The sequence below is a fragment of the Xyrauchen texanus genome, chromosome 30 (assembly GCF_025860055.1).
Source record: "Xyrauchen texanus isolate HMW12.3.18 chromosome 30, RBS_HiC_50CHRs, whole genome shotgun sequence".
Taxonomy (NCBI): domain Eukaryota; kingdom Metazoa; phylum Chordata; class Actinopteri; order Cypriniformes; family Catostomidae; genus Xyrauchen; species Xyrauchen texanus.
In genome coordinates, this window is record NC_068305.1 from 39,023,379 (window position 1) to 39,048,405 (window position 25,027).

The window sequence follows — 25,027 nt, forward strand, 5'->3', positions numbered from 1 at the left end:
CAAACACCCCAAAAGAAACAACAAATTACATTTTACATAAAGTTTATATAACCTTTTACATTAAATCATTTTTTGCAGAACAAGAAAGATTTTGAAGAATATTTCAGCATCGTAGGTCCATACAATGCAAGTGAATGGTGACCAGAACTTTGTAGCTCCAAAATAGTAATCCATAAGTCTCCAGTGGTTAAATCCATATCATCAGAAGCGATATGACAGGTGTGTGTGAGAAACAGATCAAAAAGTCCTTTTTGTACTCTAAATCTTCACTTTCACTTTCACTTTCACATCTGAAAGCAAAAGTTAAAGTGGACTTTATATTTATTGACTATTATATTGCTTCTGAAGATATGAATTTAAACACTGGAGTCCTGTGGATATGGATTTCTTTAATGTTTCCTTTATGTGTTTTTTGGAGCTACAAAGGTCTGGTCACCATTCACTTGCATTGTATGGACCTACAGAGCTGAAATAGTTTTCTAAAATCAGCATTTGTGTTCTGCAGAAGAAAGAAATGCATAGACATCTGGGATGGCATGAGGGTGAGTAAATGATGAGATCATTTTCATTATTGGGGGAACTATCCCTTTAATAAAATTCAATCTTATTAGTCAGGGGAAAGTTATCAGAATGCCTGAACATACCCTCAAGTGTGGTTCCTGTGCCCTGCAGTGGATCTCCCAAACCGGAGGAGTAGCGTGCCTTCACGGCCAGCTGGTACTCTGTGCCCGGTTGCAGGTTCTTCAGTATTGTCTCTGTGGTTTCACCTTTAATCGTCACTTCTTTGATCTCACCGCCAGCCGTGGGCTGGTAAGACACGTGGTACTGAAGGACCCTTCCTGGCGCGGCTGCCCAGGACAGCTGCATGGAGGACACAGTCTCATCAGAAACACGCAGGTCTCTCGGCGAGCCACGTTCTGTCAGGCAAAGGAAGAGTGAGCAGGGTTAAAATTTTGTTTGCATATCCTTTGCATCAAGCATATGTGGTAGTAACAGTGATGCTTGCCTAGTGATGCTGCAAGAAACTATGATGAGAAATGGGAGTGAGAAAACAAAAACCGTGGACTGGAACGCAGTCATTGCAGAGATTATACTAAACTAATACATCGAGAAACAAACGAGCAAAGTCTTGACCTGGGATTTGTTCTTTGCCTCTAATAAATGAGGACATAGTACAGCTACATTACTGTAGTCGGCCATTAAGATGCAGCTGGCTCATTTTACACTAACTGCTCTCACTCCTGATAAAGAACAGTGAGCTGTTGCCTGAGCAAATAAGCATTTGTCGCCAACTCTTCAGTACGAAATGTGCTAGAGTTTTATTCAAAATCAACTAGACTTGGATTTTCCATTTATTTAAGATGTTTGGCTGCTCATCCAATCATCACAAAGTCTTTACACCAGCAGTTTCCTGAAATCCCAGTGATTTACACCTCCAGGGAGCGACTCCCACGGCAATTTGCAAGTCTGGTGATGTCACAATGCCAGGGAATCCTCCACAAAGGCTTGGATGAGTGCTCAAACGTCTTAAACAAATGGAAAACCAGATCAGTTTGACTAATGGTTCTGCCAGGAGCTTCTACGATGACCTGAATAAGTGGCCCTTTCCCAAATTGTGCACTTGATGTGGACTGATGTGGCCACCCATTTGACATGTTATGATTGAGATAAAAGCACACCGGCACCTCTTTTGTGACTGCTATGCACCCTTGATGTGCCTATTTGCAAATGTGGACTTCACAGCATTGTTGTTGCTGTTATTATTATTATTATTAAAGAAACATAAAATGAAAAGCACTGAAATAAAATAAAAACTAACAATACATTGGAAAAACAATCTAAACTAAAATCCGTATTTTCATGTCTCTAAAACCAACAAAATTGCAGTCAAATGAAAATGTAACATCTGCTTAAATTTAAGAAGGTACGCAAGGTTTGGTTTCACATTCATGACGCTCAAGTCTGCTGAATTTATTAACAAAATAATCATCTGTAAAATGAAGCGAGCAAACAAACACGTTCTTACCGACGCAATCCGGGACTTATAATAAAGGTCAGCCGCTCTTTCTTAATGTTGGGATGCTTGCAAAGCAAATGCAAGATTTAGTTTCCCACAACCTGGCACTGCACAACGTCTTGACATCTTCATGGGCCATCGTGACACTTCCCGTTGCTCCAAAAATAATCTCACCGCTCTACTCTAGGCAGTGTCCATGATAAAGTAGCGTTGATCTGTTTATGCAGAGGCTGGCCTGTGCTGATGTAATACCTCACTATACCGTATTAGTAAGGACGAAGTAGAGAACGAGTCATTTTGGCACCTTGGTTTCAATAAAGCCTTTTATTGGACTAACGAAAATGTTTTCGGTCCCAATGTTTTCGGTATGTTTTTCTAGTGCTATGAACACTTATATGTCAAGATATCATGGTGAGTTTGATTTTCCAATTCATGACCCTTTTAAAATGATGCAATGCATCGAAGTTGTAATGAGCAAATTAGGCAAATAACACAAATACTGAGTTTTGTGTGGGGGTGGGGGGGTTATAATTTTTTGGGTTCAAAAAGTCTCCACTTTCAAATTATGTCACATAATTGTCGCATAAGGGGGAATGAAGTGGGGGGGGGGGGGGCGTTCATCAAAAAAAGGTTGAGAACCACTGTCTGCTGTCTGCTTAAAACATCTGCTGAATGTTGTTCTAACATCCAAAAAGGTCTGTTTTAAGAGACCTCTTTTAAGAGATCCTATTTTTTCAGATGAAAACGCACATCGAATGCACATCTGCATGACATACGCATGCAATCAGGGTGGCATTTAGGACAGGACCAATGCAAACCTTCACAGACACTTTCTGCGGAACATGACTGTGACAGGGCGGAGGGCGGGGCCGGGTCGTGATTCTACATACCCTGCCCCTTATCAGGCTAATCAAGCCTCCAAGAGGGATAAAGGCTGACTGCGGACGGTGGTGCGACAGAGAGAGAGCGTTTACGGGCAGCTGTCCGTCCTATGTGTGAGTTTGTGTCTTTTGGGTGAAGTTCGCGGAGGAGCGGCCGCCGACAGCGAGGAGAGAAGGGGCTCTTAGCCAACCACCTGGAGCGGTCAGGGCCGCTGCCAGGGGCAGGGGGAGACCCCTACCAGCCGCAACACAGCAGGGTCGAGAGAGGACCACCGACCGCGAGCAGGAGAACTGCTGCCAGGGGCATGGGAGAGCCCTTCTGTTCCCCGAGAATGCGGCGGGGCGTTCCGTCTGCATGGGCCGGAGGACTGCCTCCGATCTGCCTGAGGAGGCGAGGCTGTCGTCCGTTAGAGGGTGGAGGAGTGGCCGAGGACCAAGCTACAGCGTATCAGAGAACCAGCAAGTAAATTATTTTTTTTTCTCTCTCTCTCCTCTCTCTCTCCCACTGTCGCACTGCGTTGGCCTTTTCCCTCGCTTTTAAATTTTACAGTGTTTTTTTGTTGGGGGTACTACACTTTTACAGGAAGTACCCCCTATTTTAATCATTATTGTTTCCCTCCCCCTGTCCCCTCCCAGATTCATGAAGGCGGGGATGACCTGCCGGCAGATGGGGCATAAGGCGCGCCCTCCCCCAGGGAAAGATGTGGGGGGGATATACGTCATGCCGGGGGCTACCCGGCCTGAGAGAATGAGGGAGGAATGTGAGATACCTTTGCAATGACATATTACAAAACATTAGCCACCTGTCGTTTCTTACTCTGAAAACCTTCAAACAATACATCACACGATCTTACTGTAACATTCCTTCAAAATATCAATTCCACATGCTGGACATAAAAAACATTAGAAGGAGAAGATAAAGGTTGGTGCTCTAGGTCGTTCTAATTACCTTCTTTGGTTGTTCCATCGATTTGCATCTCAGGCCCAACACCTGCTGGGTATTCAGCCGCCACAGAGACACGATAGGTTGTGATCGGATAAAGTTGTTGCAAGACGATGGTAGTGTCAGGGCCAGTTGTTGCCGTCTCTAGCAAGCTAGTACCCCCTTGGACTGGGACGTACGTGAGTCTATATCGCATCACAGCCCCCGGAGCTGCTCCCCACGAGACACGGAAACTGTTGGTGGTCTCCTCGGACACTCTGAGGTTGTTCACGGATCCTTGTTCTGAAACAATGGCAGCATAAAAGTCACAAAAACTTCAAAGGAATAGTTCCCCCAAATATGAAAAAAGTGTCATCATGCCCTCATGTTGAAGAAAGAAAGTCATAGGGATTTGGAACACCATAAGGGTGAGGAAACAAAGACAGAATTTTCCTTTTTGGAGGAACTATCCATTCGAAAATGGCAAATGAAATGTTTGGGGTCAATTATCTCCAAGGGCCCGCCCACCACCCAAAAGTTGTTGAGGGGGGGTTCTTTGTTCATGCTCAAAAGGGTTTTCAAGCGGGGGGGATCACCAAACTAGATCGAGCAGCCTTAAAACACAGGACACCCCTGGGCATTCAAGGGCCCCCTCTGGGAGTCACAGGCCCCTGGGCACAGGCCCCATTGGCCCGGTCGGTAATCCATCCCTGAGTCTGAGATTGTAGGAGTCCAACTCGATTGCATCATTTGCAGCGTGTCATGCAGTGGTCGCTGTTTTGGCGAGCTATGTTGGCCACAATTGTTTTGATTGGTAGAGCATTTCTCTTTAGAGTAATGGGTAGTATAGTTCTTCAACATGGACTGATGGCTTTCATAGAATTATTACTTCCAGATCCCTACTGTTGCACTCTATTAGCTTAAAGCGGATATTCATTTAACAAAATGTACATTTAGGAAGAATAAACAACTGATGCAAACCTTCTAGCGTGGTCTCAAAGTCAGATAGGGCGAAGCTTTCTCCCTTCTCATACTGGGCGTAAACTTTGACTTCATACTTCGTGACAGGCGTGAGGTGAAGTAAGACAGCTGTAAGAGTGTTTCCTGGCACAGAGAGGGAGATGTAGCCTGCATCTGTGTCCACGTCAGGCCTGTACTGCACCAAATACGACTGCACGTCCACGGCATCAGTTATCCAAGAAGCTCGGAAACTCCTGGAGGTCACCTCTGAGAAGGTCAGAGACCTGGGTGCAGTCAAACCTAAAAAGAAGAGCAGTTTATAGAACTATATAAGGTTTAGAAAAGTCACTTTGCATTTCAGAACCTCAAAGGTTGCAGATTTATTAGGGAAAGATTTTCAGCGAGAAGCAACTCCTATTTCGGTTTCTCACGCCAAGCTATTGAATGGTTTCAAAAGACATGTAATGTAGTCCATGAGTCATATGGACTACTATTTAAAGGTATGTTCTGAGTTCAGTTGAAGTTATGCTCAAATAACGGCATTTGTAGCATAATGTCGATTTCCCAAAAAAATAATGTATTTATTTTTAAAGAAAAAGTAAAAATAGCAGTTCTTCTTCCAGCTGCTTCCGTTAGGGGTCGCCACAGCGGACCATCCATGATCTGCATATTTGACTTGGCACAGGTCTTATGAGGGATGCCCTTCCTGACACAACCCCCAGTAGCTGAGGGACACTCACTCACATCTACGGGGCAATTTAGAGTCTTCAATTCACTTATCCTGCAACTTCCAACTTTTTGGACTTGTGGGGGAAACCGTAACAAACACAGGAAGAACATGCAAACTCCACACACAATGGCCCAGTTGAGCCAGGACTCGAACATGGGACCTTCTTGCTGTGAGGTGACAGTGCTAACCACTGAGCCACTTACCGCCTACTTCCATTGTATCTAAAACAAGTAGCCTAAACATTCAGCTACATGTCTTCTTTTGCGTTTCACAAAAGAATGAAAAGCAGACATGTTTGGAACAACTCCAGGGTGAGTAGATCACATTTAGTAGATAATATTAACATTTAGTGCATATTGGTACTAAACCATAAATCCAAATATTGGGTTGTATGGTTCATCCAAACCAAGACTTTAACAAATGTAACAGTAGTTTGCATTAAATCAGATGTCACTCACTTCGCCTCTTGATGTTTAGAAGCTCCTGCTCGATTCGCAAACAGATGGACTGGGTTAGTTCATTGGAAATCCTCTGGAAGGCATCAAAGTCATCTACTGTGTACACGTGGGTCTCCACTGGAGGATTAGCAATGGCCTCTAGCTCCGAACGGACGGCGTCTTTCACGCCCACTGCAAATATTTCCACGTCCGAGTTCCTAAGCCGAGCTGCTGAGTCTTTGAAGGCATCTGAGGACTTTCCATCTGTGATAAGAATCATAATGTGAGGTACGTTTGTACGAGCTCCTCGGGTTGGAACAATGATCCTCTCTCTCACATACGTCATTGCTTTGCCCGTGTTGGTGGACCCGCCGCGATATGGGAACGTTCTTACGGCTTTGACGACAGCGCTCAGGTCATGGTGGGTATTCAGGTAGAACTCAGTGTGTGGGTCTCGGCTGTACTGCACCAAGCTGATTTGAACTTTGTTAGCCCCGATATCAAACGTGTTGACCAGGACTTCCAAGAAAGCTCGTACTTTTGCGAAGTTTGCCAGTCCGATGCTGTAGGAGCCGTCGACCAGGAGAACAACATCAGCTTGAACATCCACACCAAGAGAACATTCTACAACAAACAGAAACTTTGTTTAAATGTAAAGTAACTAATTCATTAATCAAATACAATAGATAGAGTACACCGAACATTGTGCAGGATGCACATAATGCAGTTATTTTCAACTTAACACACTGTCTAAGGCCCCATTAACACATGGTATTACCATATGTTTTGGCAGATACATCCGAAATGGGACAACGTAAAGAGAGGTCTAAATGGAGTCCAAATCTTTTGGTATATGTCCACTACAGCCACGTTCCGAGGTGGGGAAAGTGGTCAAAAACTTTTTTATATAGTTGAAAATATATAAGTAGTCTGAGAGTGTATGGAGTCCAACTCGACTGCATCATTTGCAGTGTGTCATGCATCGGTCACTGTTTTGGCACGCTATGCTGGCCACAATTTTTCTAATTTGGTAGAGCGTTTCTCTTCAGGGTAATGGGTAGTATAGTTGGTAGTAATGTGACTATATTGGGCTCGTAGTGTAAATGCTCTCCATTTTAAATGCGTAAAAACAGCAACAAAGCATCGTCTACTCACCTGTCAATCAACCATTGCGCTAAAACAAGTTAAACAAGTATAATCATGCAAAAATACACTGCCGCAGTTATTGATGTATGTCACTATGAAATCAGAATCCCATTGAAATATGAATACAATTGGTCAGAACAGATGCATATTACAACCAGCTGTAAAATTGATGTCTCGCCAGGCCACTTGTGATGGGATTGTCCAAAATGCATCTTAACACCTGGTGTAAACAAGGCTTAAAAAAAGGGACGTTCATGCGTGAGATGCTGGAAAAAAATAAAAAAGACGTAGCGTAACATTCAAGGACATCAGGGTAGTACATGTTTTCATAAAAACAACTAACACACTGCAGATACAAGCAAAAAAATGAATTCGATCTGACCGGGCCTTAAGGGTGCATTCGCACGTGCGTTAAAAACAACTACTTAACAGAATATAAATTTATAGGTGCACTGAATTCTTATATGCTGTTGCTAAAGCAAACACATAAATTGCATGTCCCACCCCAGGTTAATTTGATTGGTCCATTGTTTTAAACTGATACAGATACGCTGTGCTGCGTGTCAAAAGGAGAACCATTTTTAACTTGACGTGGCGCATAAAAAAAGTGGTGCTCTTGGCGCAAGATGCTGAAAAAAGGGTAAGACACAAATCTGGTGCAATTCAAAAAGAAAAACATGTTATAGTCTACAGGTGATGAATGGACATGAACGGTTCCTCACCCATTGATAATTTAACAGGCTGGGTTTTCTCCATCGCCAAAACCGGTTCGCTGGGCGTCAGACCATTTAGTGCGAACAGGCTGATCTCGTATTCAGTGTCAGGAGACAAATCTCTCACGTTCACTGAGGTCTGAGTGGCACCCACATACAGCTCCTGACGTTTGCTGCCAGCCATCATGGGAACCAGTTGTACCTTATATCCAGTCACCTCCCCTATGGACGCATCCCATGTAACACGCATAGACTTTGACGCTGTCTCTGTGACGTGCAGGTTTGATGCTGGTTCAACAACTGCAAAATATTACAGAAAACCAAAATATTGATGTCAGGCTTAACGCTTAAGTGTTCAAGAATCATTTTCTTATTCATTGTTTTTATTATGTTTTCCAGTAAATATTCGAAACATCTTAAAACAACATAATTTAAAAGTGTATTATCATCTTATGCCATTTAGGTACTTTAGCTTGTTATAAATGGTAAATGGTCTGCACTTATTTTTAACCTTAGCGATTATCAAAGTGCTTTACACTGTGTCCCATTCACCCATTCACACATAAATTCACATTCACACTCACACACCAATGACGGCACAGCTGCCATGCAAGGTGCTAGCCTGCCATTGGGAGCAACCAGGATGTTTATATATTCAAAATTATAATTTATTTGCTATGAAGCAGGTTTACAATTCTGTTATCATTTTGTTTACCTTCCTCGCCGCTAACCAGAGAGTTGAGTTGATCATCTACACTTGTGCACACCTGTGTAATGAGCGATTTCTCCACAGCTTTAATCATATCAAAGTTTGGCACCGTGTAAACGTGTGTCCTGTAAGGCGTGGAAGACATTTGTTTCAATTCTTCCTCGTCTGCCTCTTTAATCCCTGAAGAAAACACAATAAATAAAGCATGACTTTTCCCCCAGAATTACTTGTGTGTGGAGGGTTTTTTGGAGAGCTCAATTGAACAAATCTACATTGTGAAAGACAGCAGTTTCTACGCACCCAAAGTGAAGATTTCAACACCAGCATTCTTCAACTTTTTGGCATAACCCTCAACAGGGTCCTGAGATTTCCCATCTGTGATAACTACAGCCACTTTGGGGAATCCTTTACGCGAACCAGACGCCTCTGTGAACATGTTTTTCAGCAGATAATCCAGAGCCTCACCTGCACGGAAATGATAAAACCATTATTAACTTCACACATGAGATCCCATTAATACCTCAATTGTTACTCATGGATAACAATTAGATTAAATGGAGATTAAATGGAGACTTTCGCTTATGTTTCCTGTTTCTCCTGAGAAAAAGACCCCAGTAATCTCACGTGTCTCAACAATGTCTCAAACTATGCTCAGATTTCCATAAGACATCAAAGTTTGCAATCTTAAGTCAGAGATCTCTATATGAACTCAAACATTTCTTCTGAGACAAAAATATACTACATTTATGCATTTGGCAGATGCTTTTATCCAAAGCGACTTACAGAGCCGTTATTACAGGGACAATCCCCCCAGAGCAACCTGGAGTTAAGTGTCTTGCTCAAGGACACAATGGTGGTGACTGTGAGGATCGAACCAGTGACCTTCTGATTACCAGATTACCAGTTATGTGCAAAAAAAAGTTTGAAAATCGTATAAATAGACAAAAAAAGAAGAAGAAGGAAATTAACTACAATCCCATGAGGCCTTGCGGATGACGTAATTCAATAAAAAATAATGGAAACATATAAAACTATTGATTTAAAGTTGTAGATTATAAGTAAAAATAAATTATATTTGTTAAGCATAATGCAAAAAAAATATATACAAATGTAAAGAAAGGGAGGTCGACTCAATTGCATAATTTGCTACGGTTCTCTGATTGGTGGATAGTTTTAAAGTTTTTTTAAAGAAGTTGAAATAACGTGGACTGATGGCTTCAACATTCACATTTACGCATTTGGCAGATGCTTTTATCCAAAGTGACTTACAGTGCACTTATTACAGGGACAATCCCCCCAGAGCAACCTGGAGTTAAGTGTCTTGCTCAAGGACACAATGGTGGTGGCTGTGAGGAATGAACCAGCAACCTTCTGATTACCAGTTATGCGCTTTAGCCCACTACACCACCACCACCACTCAACAGAAGCATATATGTACCATCGATTAACAACCTCAGAGCTCACAGCAGGTCTTTCTTTAAAGGTTTTTAAATTAACGCTTCCTGAATGGAACACATTTGTGTGAATTTGGTACCTGTCATGGTGTTGCCGCCCTTGTATGGCAGATTGCTAATGGCTCTGAGCAGATCGGTCCGTTTGAAGTGCTGGTTCAGGTTAAACTCAGTTCTGGTGTCGGTACTGAACTGGACCACACCCACTCTGGTCTTGTCCTCTCCGAGGTCAAACGCCCCAGCCATGGCACCTATGAAACTGCGAATGAATTTGAAATTGTCCCGCCCGACACTCCAAGAGCCGTCCACCAGGAATACAAGGTCAGCAATGGCACCTACAGGGCATTCTGTGTCAAAAGAGAGAGAGAGAGAGAGAGAGAGAGAGGTCAGAAGTCAAAGAGTTAGACATAAACAAACTCTGCCCTGGTAAAACCTCTAACATTGGGATACATTTTGGAAAGAAAAAAACTTTGATGACACCATCCTTAAACGTTTCTATAATATAGGCACATTTGGTACAGAACATTCAACTTATTTTTCCATTAGTGAAATATAAAATAAAAAAAAACACTAATAGTATTATACATATTCCAATTCCAGAAAAGTTTCAGAAGTCCTCTAGGGAACAAAGAGCGGCATATGGGTTTGGAATGAGTTTTTGGTGAACTACCCCTTTAAGCATTCTTCAGATCAGGTATTCTGTTACATGCAATGCAAACGCAACTTGTCTTTACAATGGTTTCTTCGACATACTTTGACACGGAGAGTCTCCACACTTCAAAAATGTGATTAGGCGAGTCACTACTAGTCCTTGTCTCTCTCTTGAACTACATTAATCTCAGTCCTTCACACGGCTTGGGAACCATTTCTCATCTTTCAAGCACATTAGCCCTAAAACACAACTTGTGGAATTTGCTGTCCATGACTGGATTGCATTGGTTGCACCTTTGGCGGATTAACGGCAGACGGGTCAAGACAGGATGTTGTGGATTTTATAAATCCCTTTATAAATAAAGGGAAGCTTGATTGCACTTTATTAAGGCAATTAGATTCAATTATGTTCCACATGTGCCAGCGGAAGGGAAACATTAGAGCTCAGCAAGCTAAATTGGATTTTGTTAGCGAGTCGTCTACAGAATGGGGGTGGGGGTTGGTTTTTTCCACTTCTGCTTAATGTAGGAGAGGAAAAGTAGAGCCATTCATCTTCATCTGGAGGAAGACGCCACAGTGCTCTTGTAAAAGAGAGGAGCTGTAATGCTTTCCACTCTCAGGTTTGTGAGGCTTGCATTTTTACTTCAAATCAGGCGCATAGGGGCCACTTACAAACCCTTACCCAGAACCCAAGGTTAAAAATGCTGGAAACGCTGGCTCACTTGAACATGTCTGGTAAAGTTCATGCTGAGTAACAAGTTAAATGTTATCAGGAATCATAAATTCAGACAGAAAGAGTAGGGTACTGACTAGTCTGGAAACTCCCTATAAAACGTGGTGACCACAGAGAAATGGAAAAAGCCTGGAGGTGTTGCGTAAAACAAGAGTGTTTGAAACAAAGATGTGTACTTACTGATGGAATCTGAGACCTGAGGTTTCCTGGAGCCTCCTTCAAAACCGCTTGATTGAACTAAAATGAAAAATAATTGATAAATATTAAAGCAAAATTGATCATTTCTACACACAGGGCTTCCACAAAAAATTTTCAAAGCTTTTTCCATGACCTTTTCATGAGTAAGTACTGAAGAAAAAATATTTTATAAAAACTGCATTTATAAGAGCTATTAAAGATACTAGATACTACTATACTATATTAGAGTAGAACAGAATAACAAACATTAAAGGTAGGGTCCAAAAGTCCAAACTAAAAACATAAACACCAAAAAGTTATGACACGCATTGAAGAAGAACTATTTGAGATTCAGCACTATTTCTAATACAGTACATACCAAAAAAAAAAAAATAATATATATATATATATATTTAATTAAAGAAATGTTAATGCATGTGGATAAATCTTTCAGTGTGTTTTCATTCACAAATTGTTACACTGATAATATAAATTGAAATGTAAATAGTCTTTATTAATTTAGAAAAATGTAGAAGCATAATATACTTATATTAGAGGCATTATTTACCCCAAAAATAATTTTTAGATTTATGTATTTCAGTCACATACCAAAATTCTGTCAAATTGAATTGGAAAATATTTAACAGAATTAAAATAAATAATTTTTTAATTTAAAATGTAATTTAAATACATAAATATTTAGAGGTATATTTAATTGAGTTAAAAATGACACTTTTACTGCAATTTAATGGAATTTTGTTATGAAATGTCTAAATCTTAAAAAATATATATATATATATATATTTTTTTTTTTTTTTGAGGGTATATGCAAATGTATATGTATTTTCTCTAGTAGTCCCAGACTTTTGGATAACATTTTACATTGACTATGTTCATTTCCATGACTTTTAACGATTATACTAATTTCCGTGATTATTTTTTGAGGCCGAATATCACAATGATACTTGCAGTTTTTCCATTACCGTGGGACCCCCGTATCAATTGACAAACATAAGGTATAAGATTGCTTACTTGTTATTTGACCAGAGATCGGTATACTCTCTTCTGCTCCAGAATATGAATTTATCGTAACAACATAATCCACATCAGGAGTCAGATCTTTGATGGACGTTTTGGTCGAGGTTGCAGACAGTGTGAATTCTTGAACAGTTTCATCTACAGAGAGCAGAACATCTGAATTTACAATGTTAAATGTCTTATCATGATGTACATTCTCCTTAAAGATTACATCTTGATAACCATAATTTTAAGTAGATAAATCTAGATGAACTGACATGTGGAATGGATTAGCAAAACATTTAAATGACTTCTCAGGAGACAGCAAAGATTTACAGTCCAGGTTTAAATCATTTTAAATGGGCACGCCAGAACGGAGTCCCCTACAGTTGCCCATGGCAGTGAGTTTAAAGGTTAGTTGTCGTTTACCAGATGCATTTTTATCTAAAGCAACACACAGTTCACTAACCACAGGGATGGTGCCGCTAGAGCAAGTTGGGTTGCTTTGCTAAAGGGCACATTGGCAATACATTATAAAATGCCCCACAACTTAAAGGTTATATCACCAGAACTTTGAAACGACTTTCCTTTTTGACTGATGTCACAGAGGCAAGAAATGTTAAATAAGCAAATGTCAAATGGCTATTTAGGCATTGTCTGTCTCCATTCTGGTTTGAAACACCCACTTTTCATGATCCAATCAATTCCCGATCAAGTCCAGCCTTGTTTTACTCATTGAATATCCAGTTTCACTGGGAAATGCATCACATTATGGAAGCAAATGGTTTGCGAACACCATTTCATGTTGACTTTAACTATCAAGAAAGTGTTATGCATTATGTGTACTAGCTAGGATAGAAAAATCGTAAATGATATCACTTTAATTGTTTCTCCTTGACAGATTGAGATTAAATGGAGCCTAAATGAGACTTTTGCCAATAGGAATGTTACTTGTTCGATACAAGTTAAGCATATTCGACAGTATTTATCATAATATTGCTTATCACAAAAATTCGACTCATCCCTCATTTATTTAATTGAACAATTCACTTGGATGTAAAGTTACTTGGACGTCAATGTGGCCAGTCTATAGATGGTAAAATACTCATTGTTTCAAAAGTATAGCCAAAAGATGTAAACATTACATATGCTAACGTGATTTTAGTGTGATAATATCACTTACTTAGCTTTTCTGTTTAAGTTATATCCAATATTACAACATTATAGTCATGACGATGCACCGCCAGTAAATGCTGTCAACGTCTAAAAGCCATAACAACAGAAAATCCCAGATTTTTTTTACAGTATAATCATACTAATATGTATAACGTTTATGGCTTGCTTCTATACTTTTAAAACAGTTTAACGTTTATGAACTGGCCCCATTAATTTCCATTACAAGTGGCATAAATGGTAAATGGTCTGCACTTATTTAGTGCTTTTTTAACCTTAGCGGTATACACTGTGACGCATTCACACACTCATATACCAATGACAGCAGAGCTGCTATGTAAGGTGCTAGCCTGCCATTGGGAGCAACTTGGGGTTCAGTGTCTTGCCCAAGGACACTTCGGCATGTGGAGTCATGTGGGCCGGGAATCAAACCATCAACCCTGCGATTAGTGGACAACCCGCTCAACCACCTGATGCACAATCGCCCCATAATGTATACAGTAACAACAATTTTTTTGGTGGTAATCAACATTATGCCACATTTAGATTCATTTGTATTAAACTTGAAACATTCCTGCCTTCCCTTAAGATCCCATCCCACATGTCTCTCTTCCAGAGTTTGAGCACTAAAAAATCCAACATATGAGAAACACTTTCATTGGGTTACCCACCTGAATCATACATTACTTGTATTCTGTAGCCCTCGATCCTTGTCAGTGGTTGTTTCCATGTCATTTGTACAGTGTTTTCGTTTAAAATCTTAAACTTCAAGTCTGACGGTGGCATTACTGTGGAGAGAATGGGTGAATCAAGTTATCTCCAAGAAACCACTCCAAAACGCTGTATTTAAATGAAGCTTTATGGGCAAAACCAGGACTCAAAGCAGCATGAAACAAACGTGGACGGCGGCCATTTTGGGTCAAAATGACATCTGTTTGAGCTGTCTGACCATGGGGCCATTGACTACTCAAGCATAGACATGTAAAGAGCATTTAACAAAGGCCTAAACAAAACATGAGGCCGTAACGTGTGGCGTGCATGCAGCCGTTACAGACAACCCAACATAGTTAGACAAGCTGTGTTCAAATCAATCTCAATAGCAGTCATCACAGATACACAAGAACTGTTAATTGTGCAATGGACTTGAGGAAAGTTGGTGTATATGAAAACACTAAATGTGGTCAGTTTTCATCTCAAACCGCTTAAGAGAGAGCACAATGACAACAGTGTGCATGTGAATGTTCTTTTCATGGTAAATGATACCTTTAATAAAGCGTGGTGGCACACAAATGAATATATGAACAAGAAGAGGTTATGTAACATGGGACACACCAGTCTAGTTGATCTAGACAGAAGACTGTTGGAGACTCATGCATTCGTACATGAAAAGTTGTTTGCAACAACTTGTGGGACTAAAAGACTTCATGTACAAGACGCACACGTAGAGGATTTTGCAATATTTTAAAGTGATATTCTTTAAAGTTTATTTTGTGTGTGTGTGTGTGTGTGTGTGTGTGTGTGTGTGTGTGTGTGTGTGTGTGTGTGTGTGTGTGTGTGTGTGTGTGTGTGTGTGTGTGTGTGTGTGTGTTCTTTAAGCCTCATTTATGAAACACGAGCAGAGCGAATTTCTATGCAAATCATTTGTGAAACCATTCTTTAGGAAAACTGCTGAATTTGATTCAAATGCAACAATTTACACAGCAATCTGAGCGAATGAGGCCCATTGAGTTTGATGTGTTAGAATCAGTGTGGAAAATATGGCTTGTGTGAAGGTCAGAATATCACAATAAAATATTTTTTGAAGCCGTGGCTCTGGTCAAGTTTTGACCAGGGCTTAGGCTTGATCAAAACAGGTTCACCAAAATCAAGATTTACCAACCTGGCTGACCAGCTGTCACAGTCGGTTCCATTTCAGACTCCGAATGGGTCCCACAAAACCGCAATCACATTTCCACAAGCAAATAGTTGGGGGGAAAAATCCCATTTCTAGATTTATTTTTATTTAAGAATTTTCTTTATTATCTGTTCATTCATGAGGAATTAGGTGGGGGTTCAATTAAAGCTTGAACCCTTCGGAAGTTCAAATGAATGTTTAAGTACATTTCATTAGTACATAAACACATACAGTATACTCGTTATTTAGTACTTTATAATAGATTTAAATATCACAGATATAAGAGTATGTCTTTATTGTTATAGTTGACTATCGTTCAGCTAACTGTACAGCAGCAGCTTTGTTTGCGTAAGATAAACATGAACAGATTGCGCCCTGAAAATTCCTATAAAAAGAGTTGACAATGCCCCAAAAGTCTTTGTAGAATTAATTCAATGTATTTAACCCAGTCCAGTTTTGGTGCAACATTAACTACGGTAACACATTCAAAGGAAGACCTTTTTATATTTTTCCATATGTCTAAATTGAGAAGGAAATGAATTATCATGATCTTGCTCTCACTTTTCTAAGAAAATTAATGTACATCTCATATTTTGTCTTTTTGTTCCAGTAGACAGTGGAGAGGGAAACTTGGCCTCCATGTGAGGAATTTTTTTTTCATGCAATAAAAGCTGTAAAATGTTCCACTATACTTTCCACTGAACATCAGCAATGTTTGCTTTAACACCCTGTGGTATATTCAATGATTTGATATGGTTAAGACACAGTTTTACTGCCTCTCAGGCTGTTTGAAGCCACCATGGAGCTCACTTACTGAATCACATAAATACTAAAATACATGAAGCCTGTTTTACTAGAGGAAAAAGTTTAAAGTCATTCTACTGTACAACCCCAATTTAGAAAAAGTTGTGACAGTATGTAAAATCCTAATGAAAACAAAAAGGAGTGATTCGTAAATTATATTCACCCTTTGCTATATTGAAAGCACAACTACACAACTACAACTACTATTGCAACACGCTCCAAAAACGTTGGGGCAGTCGAGTGTTTTCCCTTGTGAAACATCACCATTTCTTCTAATGATACTTATTAAGCATTTGGGCACTGAAGACACAAGTTAGTTAAGTTTAGAAAGTGTAATTTTCCCCAATCATCCATTATGTAGATCTTTAGCTGCACAATTGTACGAGGTCTTCGTAGCCGTATGTGCGCTTCATAATTCACCACAAATTCTCAATTGGAGACAGGTCAGGATTGCTGGAACACCAATCTAGCACCCGTACTCTCTGCTTACACAGTCATGCACTTAAAATCCAGGCAGTATGTGGTTTGAAGCTGTCCTGCTGGAAAATGCAAGAACGTCCCTGGAAAAAACGGTGCTGGATGGCAGTATATGTTGCTCCAAAATCTTTACATATGTGTCTGCATTCATGGTGTTCTCACAGATGTGCGAGTTACCCATGCCACGGGCACTGACACACCCCTGGACCATACAGACACTTGCTTTTGGACCTGCCGCTGATTACAGCTTGGATGGCCCTTTTCCTCTTTGGCCCGTATAACACGACTTCAGTGTTTTTGGACTGTGGACTCTTCAGACCAAAAAACACAGTTTCACTATTCGACTTTCCATCTAAGATGAGACCGAACCCAGAGAAGTCGGCAGCGCTTCTGGACAGTGATGATGTACGGCTTCTCCTTTACATGGTAAAGGCTTAACTTGCATCTGTGGATGCAGCGGCAAATAGTGCTGACTAACAAACGTTTACTAAAGTAATCCCAAGCCCATGTTCATGATATCCATTACAGATGAATGATGTTTATTTAAGACAGTGACGTATGAGGGATCAGAGATCACGTGCATTCAGAAGTGGTTTTTGTCTTGCCCTTTACGCACCGAGATTTCACCAGATTCCTTGAATCTTTTAACTATATTGTGCACTGTAGAGGGTGAAATGCCCCAAATCCTTCCTATTTGTTTCAGGGGTATATTGTTCTCAAAGAGCTGGTTTATTTGCTGAAGCATCTGTTGGCAAATCGACAAGTATCGAATGATTCTTGCCCTTGAAGGCTGTTTTTGGAGACTCCTTATATACTATGACACGATTGCCTCACCTGTTTAACATCACCTTGTTATTTCAACTCATCAAATTGTTATTAGTCTTACACGAGTCTCAACGTTTTTGGAGCGTGTTGCAATCATCTGATTTGAAATTACTGTACATTAAACAAAAACAAAGACAATTCAAAAGGAAAAACATCATATAACATGTAGTTGCAGTGCTTTCAATATAAGGGTGAATATAATTGACAAATCACACCTTTTTAAATATTAGCATTTTTCATACTCTCTCAACTTTTTGGGTTGTATCTGGCTGAGATGTCTTGTCCTCGGCAACTGATTATGTGTCTGAAGATGCATACGGAAAATATTCAGAACTAAGTTTTGGGTGATTTGGCATTATGTCCTCTAAGCAATCATTTGAAATTAAAAGATATAACAGGGGATAGCCTTACAGTAGTATTGATAACTATCAAGTGTAGACGAATCACACTAACAATTTTGCATTAATGTCTGTTTGTAAAAAGCCAAAAACAATGATTGAATTTCCAATTTTCCCCAATTTATTGACATCACAAGGTTTGTTTGATAGCAAGTATTATATGATGCCTACAGACCCCATGAAATGGCTTGATGAGCACAGTTTTCTGTCCCTGTGTTGACCCACTTCCTACGAAAATGAAACAGGAATTGGGGGCGTGACATCATAGAGCTCATCCCTTTTGTTTCAATAGACAATAACAAAAAGCTAATGCTGCCTTTACGAGATCTCGTGCTATCAGAATGATCATAAATACAAGTTTCCTACACTAATATTTCACATGAACGTCCCCCTAAAGTTGTAATTACATCTGGGAAACTCTGGGATCATTTTGATACCCAAGTTTCCGAGTTGGGATGAGACGTAAACATTCAACATGTCGGAGAAGGGAACCATTTTAATAGTGAATGATGGTTTTATACATTTTTTACATTTTCACTTGCCTATGCAGACATTTACATATTTATACACAGAGAAAATAGCATGTATTTGACCAAACTTCCATTATCGTCATGTATTATGGTGCCAAAATAAGAGTTCCCCAAGAAATACGATATACAGGAATAAACCTGGCATTCTCCATGTTTCCAAAAACAAAGCGCTTGAATGTGACAAGCTCGTAATTACAACTTTAGAAGTGGGAAGCAGGATAATTCTGAAAGCACGAGAAAGCAAAAACAAACATGGACTTAAAACCACAAAGCTCCAGTTTTGATTTTATTGGGTTTTTAAAGTCCCCAACTAGTCTCTAAAATGTCTAAAAATGAGAAATTGCATTTAGAATCTCTTAAAGAATAGAATCTCTTGATTGAAGGATTTTAACTACATTTTTGTTCATGCAAATTTCCAAAAAAATGTCAAACGATGAATCGTATTTCATGTTTACTGGGTATATTAGTGCGAAATTCTTTGGGAATCAATAGGACACATTCATAACACCCTTAAAAAAGAAGCAAACGTTATTATGCATTTAAATAAGTGCAGTTAGGAATGAAGTATGAAATGGTCTAGACTGCTGGAATAAAGTATTTCTAATGTAAGGGAGAGATTTGTTTTACCTTGCGCTCTCACTGATGCCAGTACGGTGAGTGTTAGGAAAGCGGCAGCTGCCAAATGCCTGACCGACATCTTCACTCCAGTATCAGCAGACCATCAATCAGCCTGAAAAATGAACCATACCGCAAACACTCTACACATCAATCAGCCTGAAAAACTCCATGCAATGAAAGAGAATGGGGACTAGGGCTGACTACTTTTTGATCACCAAAACGGACAAAAAAGCAAAATAAAAGTAGCCAACACAACATCTGTGCTGTGTTCTAGGTTTTCTGAAGCCATATGATAGCTCTGTGTGAGGAACAGACATATTTATGTCATTTTTGGAGCTAGAAAGCCCCATTATGAAAGAGAGCCATCTGGACATCTCTTTTTGTGTTCCATGGAAGAAAGAAAGTCATATGGGTTTGGAACGACACGAGTGTGAGCAAATGATGACATCATTTTAATTTTCATATATGCAACAAAATAGGCTCAGTTAATGCATGATGTATGTCACAGCAAACTTCACTGACTCATCTGTTTAACATCGGAAACTGTGAGTTCATTGACTATATGCAATCGTCTGGAAATTTGCCTGATCTGGGACCCTGCACATTATAAGTGGAACACTTTTCTGAAGGATTCTTGCGCCCCCCTGCTGCTGGGCATGGACAAATGTAAACTTCACATCCTGAAGTTCATGCTGAGAATATCTGTTTCTCACTACCTGAAAACTTTGGGAGCACTTTTGCTCATTTTTCAGGGTCTGTGATACATTTATTGCATGTTACTAAAACTACAAGTGCAATAACAACATCAACGTGTAAACTAAAGCAACGTATAAAATATACATTACGTGCATGCTGTGCATTCATCATTAATTGCAAATATTCATTAATATATGCACTGGAATTAAATTTCAGCATTGTCCTGCTGTAAACTAGTAATTAAACTACAATTAATCTAAAACTTCTTTAAACTAAATGTTTCCAATACTTCTAAAATGACTGTCATTTCAGTTTTATGACCTCATGCACACTAAGAGACATCACGGGACATTTGTACTTTTAAGAATGCATTTGTCATATGGCAGGACCTTTCAGATGACAAAAGAAACGTTTAAAAATGGAAAAAAACATGATATACATTTTTCTTAATTCATATACGCAAAGTTATTCCTAAAATCACTATTAGAGTTAAGTACTTAATCAACTTCCCAAAGTGTGACCCAAACATTTAACAATACATTGCATATGTACAGTAAATGTACAGTACACTAAAATAAATTAATTTATTAAGGTTTTCGCATTTCAATTTCATAAAAAAAAACGTATCAAATTGAATTGAGTCATTTTAAATTAAATAAAAACTACATTTTTTTTATTAATAAGTGTAATAACTTTATTAACTTTAAGTAATTCCTTTAGTACATTTATTTAATTAATTTTATTAATTTAATTTTGTTACAATTTAATGGAATTTGTTCTGAAATTTAAATGCCTAAACCATAAAATAGGCTAAAATATTTCTTTTGAGTGTGCATCTTTGGTAGTTGTTCACTTGTAAAGCCTTATGACAACTAATAATCTAATCTACTGCTAACCCTATTCACATAGATGCATACAACATATGGAAATTGGGAAAATGCAAAAAAAAAATGAACAAAAATGAAAGTTCTTCAGATCTCCTAATTATTTGGGAAGTTTTAAAGACCCCCAAACAAAAGGGGAAACAAGTTCAAATGTTTCTTTCCCATTCTATGGACACAGGATTATCCCAATTAATCGTTAAATTCCAAAGCTCAATAAAGGGACATTGGAAAAATGAAATCACTATACAAACGTCCAAGGGAAAAAAAGTGTTCAGAGCTTCTGAAAATGGGTCACCTCATGTCATCTGAAATATGTTTTAAAAGCAACAACGCATCCCTTCATAAAAATGTAATAAAGTTTATTCATAAAAGGGTGGAAAACAAATAAGCACTTACCAAACTCCCAAAAGTTCTAAACACTCTCAATGCATCACAATTCTGGTGAAAGGAGGTGAAAAGGATGCCCAGATGCAAGGGGGATTTAATGTCGATTTAATTCAGAAAAGTCTCCGAAATGATGGAGGGATGGAGATGAAGAGTGTCTGATCACCCACAGCTCGCGAAGGCTGTTCCCAAATGCACGGGATCTCAGGCTAGAATGTGCTTCTTAACAGGGGGCTGAACCCGAACCTGGAGCTCTGACGTCACATTTATGTGATGGATGTGTTGAGATGCGCTTTTTCCTGCTGCATATTGCTCATCATCAGCGTGTTGACAGTTTCAGATAAGATTATGGAAATATATTCCGGACGAAGTTCAAATATATTTTTCCCCCTCCCTACTTTTTTCGCTGCCCGTGTATGACACAGAAAATCGAGTAGGATCAGAGATTATTTAGCAGAGATGGACCACTTCTATTAAAATGAATGGGAAAATTTCATAATGGCGTAAAATGAGGAAAAGAACCACAAATTATTATTCCAGAATTGTCCAATTTTATTGCTGGTTTGAAATATGTCCTTTGATCGTAATCTAGATCAACCGTTTTTGTGATTTTGGTCTTTCCCCATTCAAGTAGATAGGAGCTGCACTGTCATGACTGGAAATAGCATCCCGAGAGCGTTTCAAAGATGGCCGACAGTGGACTGCGCTCACGTTTTCTTGTATGCAAACAATGCTGATGTCTTCATGTTCTTCATTTCTTATGTACATCAAAGGCAGTTAAAAGACTTTTAATTGAGTCAACTTTGTTAAATGTTTGCCCACAAAATGAAAATTAATAATTTAATCTCCTATGGGCACCTATTATGCCCCTTTTCTGTGTCCCCAGAATGTATCTGTGAAGTTTCAGCTCAAAATACCCTACAGATCATTTATTATGCCATTTTGAATATGGTAATTTTTAGGTGGGAATAAAAAAAAAGCAGTGTGTGTGTGTGTGTGTGTGTGTGTGTGTGTGTGTGTGTGTGTGTGTGTGTGTGTGTGTGTGTGTCTTTAAATGCAAATGAGCTGGTGCTCCCCGCCCTGTATCCAGAATATGGCGGAGTTTTGACATCTCTGCTTCGGATAATTAGACATCATAAGCAATATGATTGATAGTGAAAATAGTAGTGTCCAGCCCTATTTGTTTGAACTGGTGTCAGACACTGATGAGGGAGAGACTCCGTCAGAAGTAATAACTTTGAGAATGAAACAGGAAGTTTCTGAATGGTTATTTGATCAGTTAGTTATTTGTTGTAGTTTTTTCAGCAGTTTTGCAATGATGGATGAGCAACACACACACACACACACACACACACACACACCACAAAATACTATAACAACGTTCACTATGCGCTGTAACAACCCTCACAAACAAACCTGTCCGTCGGCAGTGTCCGTCAACAGTCATGGGCGGGGCCTGTACAAAGTGACATCACTTTGTACAGAATCTGCAAATGGCTTGTTTTGATACAGTGCTTATGATTAAAGGGGATTTTTTTTTAAAAAGGACTGGGTGGATTTGTATCATTATAGGGTGGTTATGTACACACAATGCCAACATACATTTATGTTCAAACACCATGTAAAATTGATTTTTTGCATAATAGGTCCCCCATACAAACCTGTTCCAAAGAATATATATATATTTTTTACGATTGAGTCAATTACTCTGTCACCATTCACTTTTATGTAATACTTTTATGACGGTGACAGAATGATGACAGGATTTTTGGGTGAACAATTAATCAACAAAAATCTCCATCTGTGTTACCTATCTGTGTCTGTGGAGTTTGTCTCGCGCTACAGATAAGCTGTTACATTGGCGCCCGTAGTACAGTTAGTCGGACGTCAAATATCTTAAAACCTTTCGATTAACTACACACCATTTTTGTGATATATTAACCCATATACTGATAAATAATGACAATACAGATACTGTTTGATCCTACAATGGAAAGCGCTCAAGCTGTTGCTATGGTTACCTCCTAAGGCTTGTTCGCGCGGGAGTTTTGGCGCCAGAAAAAAACACAACACGCTATGACTAACTTGTAATTAAACTTTTTTTTATATTTTTAAGCAATATGAGTAAAAACATAATTTACCTGTGTCCAGAGATCGATACATTTCAGGGAACCTGTAAAATAAACTTAAAAGTACTATGTTAGTAGCTACTGGTCATGTTACCACAAACACCAAGCATCAGTTTCAGAGTATTTTTCAAGAAACTCACCAGCATCGATTGAACAATATTTACGCATATGTAACAAAAAATGTAGGCTAGCAAAACATATGTCTGAAGATGTTATTTAAGCACTGGGTTATTTTGCTATGACCTATTGAACATAACAACAGTACACAGCTGAATAATTTGTTACTCTTAAAATATTAAATTCCTCACTCAAGTTTATTTTTAGTTCGTTGTTAATTCAAGTTGCTGTTTTAACAGAACGATTTAAATTATTTGTATCTGTAGCCCCCTAGTGGTCAAGTTCGGTGGCACATAGAATATCACAATCATGACTGCCTCTTTCAGACAAACTATACAAATTATCTCATTTTCAGCATGTCTACATAAAAACAATTATTAACGATCATCTCTGTTGCCCATCTAATTAGAAAATGTTGAAACATTTAGCAACATATGGATGCCAACATGGTTGTAACATTTCTACTTTGTTTTAATTCAAGATTGTGCCTGTTTTTAATTAAATTGGGCCACTATATAATTTTTGTTTGAGAGAATTGTCAAATCTGCTAATGGATCTATTCATACATCTATCAATTAATTTATTTTGGTTTTATTGATTACGGGAAAGATTGAACTTCTAATGGCCCTCAATGCTCGATTGTAGAACAAATGATGAAATAATGAATTTATGGTTTTATAATTGGCATCAAAATACATTTGCATTCCTGCAAGGTCTGTTTATGTTCAAGCACACATTTCTTGGGACACAAAGGACATTGTTTACAATGCATGTAATAATTTCCATCTGAATATAATTGTACAAACCACAAAAGTTCAGTTTCATCCTGTGCATTGTATTGTGCAAAGTATGTATATAGAAGCATTTGGAAACTGTTTATATGCCTTGAAAACACATTGTTTTGGAGTTCAACAATTAAGTCCACATTTCTGATTTTTTTCAGTCAGTGTCAAAAACGTGGTTCTAATTACTGGTTGAGTCATAAACCTGCTTCATCAATTTACGTTAACTTTAGACAATAGGCAAAAATCCTAAACTTGATTGCTTTGAAACCACACCTTGTGTCATCAACCCGCAAGATTTCAGGTAGGGTACAATGGGGGCAAAAGGCACACTTTAAGGAAAATTGTCTTTTTCTGGTCACAAAATGTATCAAGAGCAAGAGAGAGGGAAAAAAATGCTTTTTATTGAATATTGATGGAGCAAAAGCATTTATGCGAAAATAAATAATAACAGAAGGTTGTTTTGATTAAAATTACGTTTTGAAAGTAAGGTGGCGAGGGGGCCGCACTTGGGGTAAAAAGCCGGGGTTTGCAGTGATATCATGTAAATATAGAGACAATAGAATCCTTTATTTTGGTCACACATTATACACACAGTTTTTTGCATATATACAGTGAAATTTATTAGTTTTAGTTGGGGTCAGAGCGCAGGGTCAGCCATGATACAGCACCCCTGGAACAGATAGGGTCAAGGGCCTTGCTCAAGGGCCCAACAGTGGCATCTTGGTGGTGCTGGGGCTTGAACCCCAGACCTTCTGGTCAGTATCCCTTG

General features: G+C 39.0%; 1 protein-coding gene across 4 annotated transcripts in view; it reads right to left on the bottom strand.

The window, feature by feature from the left end:
* col12a1b (collagen, type XII, alpha 1b) overlaps positions 1-21,409 on the bottom strand; it is a 115,216-nt gene extending 93,807 nt beyond the window's left edge. For 3 of the 4 annotated variants that reach the window (XM_052098349.1, XM_052098348.1, XM_052098350.1), the window contains exons 1-13: positions 21,240-21,409; positions 19,273-19,375; positions 14,389-14,505; positions 12,560-12,703; positions 11,531-11,587; positions 10,050-10,313; positions 8,816-8,980; positions 8,522-8,695; positions 7,816-8,106; positions 5,969-6,571; positions 4,802-5,080; positions 3,848-4,123; positions 645-917 (exon numbers count right to left, since the gene is read on the bottom strand). In XM_052098349.1, coding sequence (XP_051954309.1) covers positions 645-917; positions 3,848-4,123; positions 4,802-5,080; positions 5,969-6,571; positions 7,816-8,106; positions 8,522-8,695; positions 8,816-8,980; positions 10,050-10,313; positions 11,531-11,587; positions 12,560-12,703; positions 14,389-14,505; positions 19,273-19,342 — 2,713 coding nt within the window. In that variant the 5' untranslated portion in view covers positions 19,343-19,375; positions 21,240-21,409. The remainder of the gene's footprint in view (positions 1-644; positions 918-3,847; positions 4,124-4,801; positions 5,081-5,968; positions 6,572-7,815; positions 8,107-8,521; positions 8,696-8,815; positions 8,981-10,049; positions 10,314-11,530; positions 11,588-12,559; positions 12,704-14,388; positions 14,506-19,272; positions 19,376-21,239) is intronic. The other variant, XM_052098352.1, reaches the window with a different exon arrangement.
* Positions 21,410-25,027: the final 3,618 nt, after the last annotated feature.